The sequence below is a fragment of the Corylus avellana genome, chromosome ca5 (assembly GCF_901000735.1).
Source record: "Corylus avellana chromosome ca5, CavTom2PMs-1.0".
Taxonomy (NCBI): domain Eukaryota; kingdom Viridiplantae; phylum Streptophyta; class Magnoliopsida; order Fagales; family Betulaceae; genus Corylus; species Corylus avellana.
This window is the reverse complement of record NC_081545.1, coordinates 12,628,259-12,638,917: the sequence shown is the minus strand read 5'-3', so window position 1 is coordinate 12,638,917 and position 10,659 is coordinate 12,628,259. Positions and strand designations below refer to the sequence as shown.

The following is a 10,659-nucleotide window of genomic DNA, read 5'->3' as shown; positions in this document are numbered from 1 at the left end:
CATAACGGGTCCTTTACAATTCTACGACGCAAGAGATTGTCCCGAGTTGGTAATATATCTTGACATGCACGCCATATGAAGTTCTTCTCCACATTTGGAATTTTTAACTTCCAAATCAGTTTCCATACATCACTCTTATGTAAACCCATTGAGCATCCAGCCTTATCTCGATCTTCCACCTCTTTAGCTAGGTGATAGGCACTTTTTACCGAGAATATACCATTAGCCGTTCCCCTCCATATCAGCATGTCCGCTTGGCTTGTACTGCTCAAGGGGAGAGATTGAATAGCTGCAACTTCTTCCTCATTGAACAACTGTCCGAGTAGTCTTGAATTCCACCAGCCAGAGTCCTCATCAATTAAAGCACACACCTTGGAGTCATGAAATTCCGGGGTTGGGGGGGATTGGATCCTAAAACTGTTCGGCAAAGGTACCCACTTGTCACCCCAAATGCAGGCCTTAGCTCCATTACCTATCCGCCAGAACAGTCCTTCATGTATAAGATTTTTTGAGCTGATAATGCTCCTCCAAGCGTACGAAGGCTTCGTCCCCACAGAAGCATCCAGCACCTCACACCTTGGAAAATATTTAGCCTTCAAAATCCTTGCCACGAGACTATCAGGTGATTTCCATAGGCGCCACACTTGTTTGGCCAAGAGTGCCTTATTAAAACACCCAAATTCCCGAAACCCCATTCCTCCCTTCACCTTGTTAAGTCCCAACCGTCCCCAACTCATCCAATGGATTCGGCTTTCATTAGTTTTGTGACCCCACCAAAACTTCTGCATCAAAGAGTTTATGTTGTTACATAACTCTTTTGGAATTTTAAACACGCTCATACTGTACGTCGGGATTGCTTGCACCACCGCCTTCAGTAAAATCTCCTTTCCCGCCTGCGATAGAAATTTGAGCTTCCAATCGTTAAGACGTTTTTCCACCCGGCTTAGAATAGCCTTAAACTCCTTTATTCGAGACTTCCCAACCAACGCCGGAAGTCCTAGGTAGGTATCATATCTTTGGGTCGCCGGAATAGCAGCGATTGCGAGGACATCTTCCTTGTCTGCATCCGTTGTATTTCGGCTAAAGAAAATTGCAGTTTTGGTAGCATTCAACTTTTGGCCGGAAGCTCGTTCATAGAGCTTCAATACACCAGTCAAACGGTGCCAGTGTGCAACATCAGCTCTGCAAAACAATAAGCTATCATCAGCGAAAAAAAGGTGATTCAGCCGAGGGCCCATCTTAGAGGTAGGAACACCCCTCAAAAATCCTTCACGATCCCCTCGGGACAGCAGGCCACTAAGTGCTTCCGCACAGAGGATAAAAAGGTAAGGCGAGATAGGATCTCCTTGACGTATACCCCGTGTGGGAATAATTGGTCCCACAGGGGTTCCATTAACCAACACTGAAAAATGAGCCGTACAGACACACATCATGATGAGATTAATCCATCTATTTGCAAACCCCATTCTCCTCATTACTGCCTCCAAAAAAACCCATTCCACTCGGTCGTACGCCTTACTCATATCCAACTTAACAGCCATGAAACCATTCTTCCCATACATCCTAGATTGCATGGTATGAAGAGTTTCGTAGGCTGCTAAAATATTGTCTGTAATAAGACGCCCTGGAATAAAGGCGCTTTGGTATGGAGAAATGATAGCAGGCAACACTTCTTTTAGCCTGTTAGCCAACACCTTAGAAATCAACTTATAAAGGACATTACACAGGCTAATGGGACGATAATCCGAAACAGACAAAGGATTATTGGATTTAGGTATCAAGGTTATATACGTAGAATTTAATTCTTTATTCATCACTCCAGAATTTAGAGAAAAAAGTACAGCATTGCAAACCTCCGGTCCAAGCAAATTCCAATTTTTTTGGAAAAAACAAGCGTTAAAACCATCCGGTCCCGGGGCCTTCATAGGAGCCATTTGATGGAGAGCTGTACTGACCTCCTCTTCCGTAAATGGGCGCAGCAGCCTCTTATTCATATCGTCTGTGATTCGTCGGTCGAGTGCCCCTAAACATTCCTCCATGCAATCCGGTCTTCCAGAAGTAAATAAATCTCTGAAGTAGTCTACAAAAGCATCTCCAATGGCTTCTTGAGTCTCCATACAGTTCCCTGCTAGATCACACACCCTTCGGATTGAATTGGATTTGCTTCGCTGATTTGCACATGCATGGAAAAACCGAGTATTTTTGTCTCCATTCCGTAGCCACTCCACCCTCGCACGTTGTTTCCATTTAATCTCCTCTTGCTCCATTAAAGACTGCACCTTAAGTTTGATATTTGCAATTTCAGCAGCATACTCCGGTCCCTCCTGCGCTAGTAAACCAGCCAGCCGAGAACTCAAATTTTTAATTTCAGTTTCTGGTTTTTTCTTTTTTTCCTGCCACCTTTTCAGCTCCACTTTACACCTCCCAAGCTTTTTAAACAGGCCCCCCCACTCGCCAATTCGTGTTTGTCATGGGTTCCAGGCAGAATTTATAACTTCTGCATAGGTCCCATCCAATACCCAAGATGCTTCATGAATAAACCGACGTTCTGTTCTTCTCCTTCGCCACTGTTCATGGAACACCACAAACAATGGTAAATGATCAGAGCAGCTTGAACCCTCCACCACAATTTCCGCCTGGGGGAATAGGGAGCTCCATCTATCATTAACTACAGCTCTATCCAACCGTTCTTGAATAAAATCTTTGCCCTCCCTTCCATTATTCCATGTATATTTAGGTCCCCTAAAGCCCATGTCCACTAATTCACAATCTACCAAAGTAGATTGGAAATCAGCCATTAGACTTCTACTCCGGCCATTCCCTCCCCATTTTTCAGATAAATAAAGGATTTCATTGAAATCCCCCACACAAATCCAAGGCTTAGGATCCAAAGTTGCAAGATGTCGAATAAGGCCCCAAGCTTCCTTCCTTTTACTCGCCTCCGGGTGCCCATAAAAGCCCGTAAATTTCCACCATCCCACCGAAGGTTTTGTGTTTACTTTTGCATTAATGTGACGCGAACTGTAGTTTTGAACCTCCACCTCAATTGTCTCTGTCCATAGGAGCGCCAACCCCCCACTTTTGCCCACACAATCAACAACTAACATATTGGGAAAACCCAATCTTCTCCGAATCCGCTCCATTTTCGTTTTCCCCATGATCGTTTCCATAAGAAAAACCATTTCGGGTTTCTTTACCTTCACCAACCGGCAGAGGTCACGAACTGTCCGGGGGTTCCCAAGCCCCCGGCAGTTCCAACTCATTATGCTCATTGCGGTCGGCGGGGCTGAGAACCAGCCACCGCCACTCCCGATCCAATTTCATTCTTTTTTGTTGCTTCCGCTAACCCCGCTTGTGATAAGTTACGTCCCTTCTTTCCCGAGCCAGCTCCCCCTCCCTTAGCATCACCCGTCTTTCGTTTCCCCAATTGTTCCACAGGAGAAGACAAACTGGCCTGGGAGACACCACGGGCTCTCCTCTTCCAGGATAGTGTTTTGGTTTCCTTGCATGGGCCGGTTTTCTCACCCAAGGACGTGTTGGCCATATTTTGTTCCACATCAGCAAGAGTTGGGCCAGGACATGCACTACCCGTTTCCCCCACGTCCACGTCGCTTTCCACTCCATTCTTTCCTTTAGAATATGGCGCGCCTACATCATAAATTCTGCCTTCAGATTCCCCATCCAGATTTGGCGTCTTCCTATTTAAGGACCATTCCTCTCTTCCCTTTTCCGTCACAGGTGGAACATGAGTAACGTCTGCAGAATTTGCATTAAATGGCGACAAATCTCTCCAAGCTGCAACGGATCCTTGCCCAAAGTAATTGATTCCATCATGATTTCCGGAATTAGCATTAATACAGTCATAAAGACCATCCTTTCCCTTCGCCATCGGATCTTTCCCCCTTGGGTGACTTTCAGCCGTTGGATTAGCGGTGCCGTTTTCTTCCTCCATCGCCGCCGGCGTTCCATAGTAGGCTCCACTATCTTCACCGGAAGTAGTCTTTGTCCCCCCTCCGGCCATACTTTCTATTCCATTCCCTGTTCGGTTACCAGACATGGACTGATCCGGCTCCTTTCTCTCGGACATTGCTTCTGCTCCCCCATGAACTCGCCGGCCAGGTGGTGGTACCCTCAGCCACGGGCCATATTCAGTAGCACTCCCTAAAGCGCTAGTTCCAGGTTTTTTCATACACCCCATCCTGCCATGGAGCACAATGCCACAGTGAAAGCAAAATCGTGGGATTCGTTCGTATTGGAAATTAATCCACACCGATGAACCCTCAATTTTTAGCCTCCGGCCCCTAGCCAGTGGCTTTGTTAAATCTAATCTGATTTTAACACGTAGGAACTTTCCCCATCCAATACCATCTTCATCTGTGTCAACCTCCTCCACCAAACCTACCGTGGAGCCAATCTGTTTCCCAACCTCAGCTCCCATACAAGCCAGAGGGAGTTTGTACATCCGCACCCAAAACGCCACCTTCACAAAATCGATCTGCTCCAACGGAGTGACTCCATCGAAATCTGCCACTGAGAATACATTCCCTTCGATCACCCAAGGACATCCCTCGAGAATTCGAGTTTTGTCCCAGTAGTGCTCGAAATCGATTAAGAACGTGTTTTCCCCGACGACCTTGAGAGTTAGTCTGCCCGTAGGTTTCCACCACCGTATTAGTTGTGATCTGATTATATCTTTTCCAATAAACCTTTCAGTAAGTAGCTTCCCCACTAAACAGGATCGTCCTCTGGAGACAATCCCGGCCAAAGCTTCACTCTTAATCTCCACCTCCACCTCCTCATCCTCCGTCAGGGAGAGGTTTCCCCACAATCTGGACAGGTCTTCCTCCATTGAAGCTTTCAACCCGTTTACTACACCCTACGATTATGTCACCACCTTCCACAGCCGTCTAGACTTGGAATTTGTTTTCTTCTCCTCTAGGGTTTTAGGAGCCTAGAGAGACACTGATTATCTTATCTCTCTTCTAACTAGATGCTTTTAAAATTAAATTAGAATCTATTATTGTGTCATATCATACTACTACACTAAATTAATCTAATTTCTTCTATTTCCAACATTTTACTCCGTGTGTAACCCTCTCTCATTTTCATCTTCCTCGTGACAATTTGGGAGGATTTTGTGAGAATTTGACAGTCGCATTTTGTGAAGTGGCTAAGGAAGATGAAAATGAGGGAAGATTACGTACGGAGTAAAATTTTGGAGATATAAGAGATTAAGTTAATTTACTGTAACAGTATATGTTTGCCATTACCTTAACTTTGGGATTAACAAGGTATCTAAGTAAATGTATATTCAATTATATTCGGGAAGCTTGTTAGAATATTAATTAAAATAATTTAATTCTTTATTTTCAATTATTGTAAGCTTTTGAAATAAATGATATTTATATCAAACTTATTCGCATTTAGTGTCTCTAACTTTTGATTTTGTTTGCTTGGGATTAAAGATTCTTGGCTGCAATGGACTTTAGGATGAGTGGAACTGGATCAGGATTGTATGAAATTTGCGGGCAGAGCCAAGTGTTTTTTTTTTTTTCTTCAAAAATAATTTAACCAAAACAAAAAAAGAAAAAGAAAAAACAGAGGAATCCAACTGTATGCAACTAACTGCAGCCTAATAGAATTTTTGTTCATTGATTATGGGGTTTTTGAACGGGTTGAGACTGAATGCTGTTTGTTGCCTTAACCTCCATTTGGTTGCTTAAGAACTGGTAAAAGAAAAATGAGTACAGTTATTGAACATAATTTACGGGTATGGGCTTGTCAGTTGTAGTTGATATGGTTGTTGGATTATCAAAGAACGATTTTTTAGATTCATTACATTGTCTCTTTACAGGGGTGGTGCCATCCAGTTCTTTGGCACAAAGCGGCATCATGACAAGTGGCTTACAGACACTGAAAATTATGTGATCAAGGGTTGCTTTGCGATGTCTGAATTGGGGCATGGGAGTAATGTATGTGAAGGTTGTTTAATTAGTTTGGGAAGTCATCCCTGTTCATGTTACCTTCTGCACTCTTTTGTTAGTTTTCACTAACTGTTTCCTGGGCTAATAATTTTAGGTTCGAGGAATTGAAACAGTCACCACTTATGATTCTAACACTGGAGAGTTTGTCATTAACACTCCCTGTGAATCCGCTCAGAAGTATTGGATCGGGGGGGCAGCTAAAGTAATGATTTTTTGAACTTTATTTTCTTGATTCATTTCTCTTTCTTGTCCCATATCAATGTTTACTCTACTGCTTATACAACTCCTGCTTCATATTTGTTTACACTAACACACTATTCTTCTATTGATGTTTAGCATGCGACGCACACAATAGTCTTTTCTCAGCTCAATATAAATGGGAAGAATCAAGGAGTTCATGCATTTATAGCCCAGATTAGGGATGCAGATGGAAATGTCTGTCCAAACATTCGAATAGCAGATTGCGGTCATAAAATTGGTTTAAATGGTGTTGACAACGGTCGAATCTGGTAATAATTACACTTTTTGTTGCTAGACATTACATTATCTTTAAATAACTGTCATTATGAAATTCTTTTATCCAATATACAGTACAAATATATAGCTCAAATCTTTGAAAATGTTTTTCAGGTTTGACAATGTACGAATCCCTAGAGAGAATTTATTGAATTCAGTAGCTGATGTTTCACCAGATGGGAAATATTTAAGTGCAATAGAAAACCCAGATCAGGTGATTATCTTTCCAAATAGATAATATCTTCTATTATATTATCCAACTACTTCTTTTCTTTTTGGTTTGGCTGGCCATGTTCTCTCTATCATATAGCAGCAGATATTGTTTAGTGATTTAATTATATATTTTATGAACATTCCCTCAAATGTAATTGCTTTTTTCAGAGATTTGCAGCATTCTTGGCCCCTTTGACATCAGGCCGTGTGAATATTGCACTTGCTGCAATTTATTCGTCAAAGGTAATGTATATATTTGAAGCATGGTTAGCTGTTTCTGTATGTAAGCCAATCTTGCATTTGAGTGTTATTGTGGCTTACCAAAAAGAAGATGGAATGAAAAAAAAAATGTGGAATTGTGGGGTTCATGCAACTTCTAGCAAACTCTGTTTATCATTGATATTATATCATTCTTTTCCTATCAGATCAGCTTAGCGATTGCCATAAGGTACTCATTGACAAGGCGGGCCTTCTCTGTCACACCAAATGGGCCTGAAGTCCTTTTGCTTGATTACCCAAGTCATCAACGTCGACTGTTGCCTCTGCTTGCGAAGACGTATGTATATGATCAATGCCATTCTGGTAACCAAATCCTTTTGAAACTCATTTATGATAGAAACTTCTCTCCTGCTCTTCCAATTACAATGCATGAGGTATAATTTCATACTGTAACTAGCTTTCCTGGTCTGGGAAGCCTTGTATAGTTACTTTACTTGCATTTTTTGTGTGAACATATGAGGGGTTAAATTGATAGTACAGTACAGTTCTTCTGTAAGCGATTAAGTATGTTGGTGTTTGATCTTGGAGTAAAGTCCCTTCTTATTGAGCATAGTGATTTATAAACATTCCACTTATGGTTTTGGATACAACCATCCTAATGCTATTGGTATTTTCTGTATCGGAGTGAAATAGCCTTAATGCTTCTGTGACACAAACGATGATTTATCCTAAGCGTTATCTCATTGAAAAATTAAGTTGGGCTTAATCTTTGTTGTAAGCATCTTCTATCTCATACATAGTAAATAATTGACATTCAGCTTTTAGATCATGAATATAAATGGCCTGATGGCTTTAGTAATATTTGGTATGTAAATTAGGTTAACTGTTGTACTGTAACAACTGACATTGTTCTGACTTATTGTTATTTTTTCCCATGGGCTACAGATATGCGATGAGTTTTGCTGGAAATGACTTGAAAAAGATATATGTGAAGAGAACGCCGGAGTTTAATAAAATTGTCCATGTCATTTCAAGTGCATACAAGGCAACTTTCACTTGGCACAATATGAGAACTCTTCAGGTCAGAACTGCAACTATATTTGAAGTTGGCTATATCTATAAATTGACTTCACTAAAATTCAATTAATGAATGTATCAGGAATGTCGTGAAGCCTGTGGAGGACAAGGTCTGAAGACTGAAAATCGTATCGGTCATATGAAAAGTGAATATGATGTGCAGTCCACTTTTGAGGGTGACAACAATGTTCTGATGCAGCAGGTATATCAAGTATACTATTTTTTTTTTTTTTTTTTCCATTATGAAATTTACTGCACAAAGAATGGACGTGTTGGTTTCTGACATGAGTTGTCTGGGAGGGTGACCTCAAAATAAAACAAAACAAACAAAGGGACATGGTTCATGGCATGTGAGGCATTGCTTATGTGCTAATCTACTTAAATGGATGGTAGAATGGTGGCCTTTCATAAGTGTTATTCATGCAGTCGTGACTGCAAGGAGCCAGCTTGGGCTTTGCGTTCTCACAACGATGTTGAACTTGTTTCTAAATTCATTATGGTTAACATATCCCTTAGTTTCCATTAATCAATTAGTAATGTATCTGGAACTGACCATAGCTCATAACTATTGGTTGAATCTTAGGCTCTATTTGTTTCGGCGTAAAATGAGTTTTTGAATTTTTTTTTTTTGTATTTTGCGGTGTTTGATGGGATAGAAAATAATAGTCAAACAGAAAACATTTTTGGTTTAACCAGAAAAGCTTCTTTAATTTCTGTAAAATGGTTTTCCTTTTTTAAAACCATAAACTATTTTTCGAATTTGAGTTTCTTCCTTTCAAATCAGCGTACAACCACAGGACCATTGCTTATGTGCTAATCTACTTTCATTTTACGTCGAAACAGACAAAGCATTAATTATGTGATTCAATTTATACTTTCATTACTAATGAACAACACTTAAAAAGAATATTTACTGTTTAATTCGCTATTAATTTTTTATACTTTGAATTACAGAAGATTATCCTGCTAAATTTAAGTATTATACTACTCTGTTTTACTTTAGTGGAATTCTGTCTGAAGCAGTTAAACTGATTGGATAAATATGCTTACTCAGGTCAGCAAGGCACTGCTTGCAGAATACATAGCAGCTAAGAAGAGAAACAAACCTTTTAAAGGAATGGGGTTAGAACACATGAATAATCCATGCCCTGTCATTCCATCTCAGCTTACAAGTTCTACCCTTAGGTGCAGCAAATTCCAGGTAATATGATTTAGCTACTTTTCCTGCACCGTGTGTTAGTGATGTTTAAATTTATAGATTTCTCACCACTTGTCTACATCAGAATGACGCATTATGCTTAAGAGAGCGGGATTTACTGAATCGATTTGCTGCTGAAATATCACAATACCAAGCACAGGGAGAAAGCAAAGAGTATGCCTTCATTTTGGTGAGAACTTGCTTCTGTTACTGAAGTTGCAGTTTTTTCTCTCTCTCTCTCTCTCTCTCTCTCATATTGTTGTTTACCCGTATCTGCACCAGAGTTATCAGCTAGCAGAAGACTTGGGTAGAGCTTTCACAGAACGTGCACTACTGCAAACCTTTATAGAGGCTGAGGCCACTGTACCTGCTGGTTCACTGAAGGTAATTCTTAATAATTGATTCTTATGTATTGTCTGCAATAGTTTCTGCTTTGATCAATTCTGTGAGGATATTTAATTGGTATTGTATCTCTAAAATCAGTTCTTTATTGTCCTGTTATGTACATTGAGGTGGGTTAAGTATAGTTTATCCATTTACTATAGATGTAAAATCGGATGAAAAGGGAATTGGTTTTGTTGATAGCAAATAAATTACTAATGTAGTTGCTGAATATGTTTTTGTGCTTTTCCTGCAGGATATCTTAAGTCTCTTGAGATCCATGTATGCCTTGATTTGCTTGGAAGAAGATGCTGCTTTCCTAAGATATGGCTACTTATCGACAGATCATGCTGCGGCAGTCAGGAAAGAAGTGACAAAACTGTGTAGTGAAGTACGACCACATGCACTTGCTGTGGTCAGTTCCTTTGGCATCCCTGGTGCTTTTCTGAGCCCTATAGCTTTTAACTGGATTGATGCAAATGCTTGGTCTTCAGTTCAGCACTAGTTAGGGTGCAACAATGCTCTCTCATGTCTAGCTGAGACAAAATGTGTACTGCTTTTGGCTATCTGCTGCGGCAGGAAGAAAGGTTGAATAACATTTCTGCATAAAATGTAGTAATGGATGAGCTACCGTATCACTATTTATTAATAAAATTGTTGTGAAATTGTCTACATATGAAGATTGGATGTCCCTAAACTGTAGACTAGAAAAGGATTGGCTCTCACTTCCTGCTCAAGCTCGTTTGCATCTAAGAGAGATTTACTGTCCAACTTCATTAGGTTGCCAGAGCCTGAGTGAACAGTCATTTTTTTTTTTTTAATTGAATAAGGAACACAGTTACAAGGAAGGACCCTTCCCATTCTTGATCCAAAAGGAAGAGAGAATGAGTAATCCCAAAAACGAAAATGGGGTGGGATTCTCAACAACAAATCCAAAACAAACTAAAATAATACATAAATAATTACGAAGAGTAAGAAATGGGTCAAACAAGTGATTCAGTTCTCTTAAAGGACCGCACAAAGCGGTTACATAATCAAAATGAGCACAGATTAAGGTGAACTTATCTGAAC

The 10,659-nt window shown here is 40.5% G+C and overlaps 3 protein-coding genes across 3 annotated transcripts in view; 1 reads left to right on the top strand and 2 right to left on the bottom strand.

Moving 5' to 3' along the window:
• The window catches only part of LOC132181787 (uncharacterized), a 3,709-nt gene extending 437 nt beyond the window's left edge, over positions 1–3,272 (bottom strand). The window contains exons 1-2 of the mRNA XM_059595020.1: positions 2,520–3,272; positions 18–2,324 (exon numbers count right to left, since the gene is read on the bottom strand). Coding sequence (XP_059451003.1) covers positions 18–2,324; positions 2,520–3,272 — 3,060 coding nt within the window. The remainder of the gene's footprint in view (positions 1–17; positions 2,325–2,519) is intronic.
• LOC132181786 (uncharacterized) lies at positions 3,269–4,849 on the bottom strand. The gene has a single exon (XM_059595019.1). It carries the CDS (start codon positions 4,847–4,849, stop codon positions 3,269–3,271), a length of 1,581 nt encoding a protein of 526 aa, XP_059451002.1.
• An 821-nt stretch (positions 4,850–5,670) lies between these two features.
• LOC132182824 (acyl-coenzyme A oxidase 3, peroxisomal-like) lies at positions 5,671–10,262 on the top strand. The gene is made up of 13 exons (XM_059596174.1): positions 5,671–5,729; positions 5,855–5,972; positions 6,079–6,186; positions 6,321–6,493; positions 6,615–6,714; positions 6,882–6,956; positions 7,139–7,269; positions 7,878–8,013; positions 8,092–8,211; positions 9,064–9,210; positions 9,293–9,397; positions 9,490–9,591; positions 9,845–10,262. The coding sequence occupies exons 1-13, from the start codon at positions 5,686–5,688 to the stop codon at positions 10,091–10,093; spliced, it is 1,608 nt and encodes a 535-aa protein (XP_059452157.1). The 5' UTR covers positions 5,671–5,685; the 3' UTR covers positions 10,094–10,262.
• The last annotated feature ends 397 nt before the right edge of the window (positions 10,263–10,659 follow it).

Excerpts from the sequence above, each read along its gene's own strand:
- LOC132181786 (XM_059595019.1), bottom strand. The coding sequence starts at position 4,849 with ATGGAGGAAGACCTGTCCAGATTGTGGGGAAACCTCTCCCTGACGGAG.
- LOC132182824 (XM_059596174.1), top strand. The coding sequence starts at position 5,686 with ATGCTGTTTGTTGCCTTAACCTCCATTTGGTTGCTTAAGAACTG. Across the intron at positions 9,211-9,292 it reads TTAGGTGCAGCAAATTCCAG|AATGACGCATTATGCTTAAG; the intron begins GTAATATGATTT and ends TGTCTACATCAG. Across the intron at positions 9,398-9,489 it reads AAGAGTATGCCTTCATTTTG|AGTTATCAGCTAGCAGAAGA; the intron begins GTGAGAACTTGC and ends TATCTGCACCAG.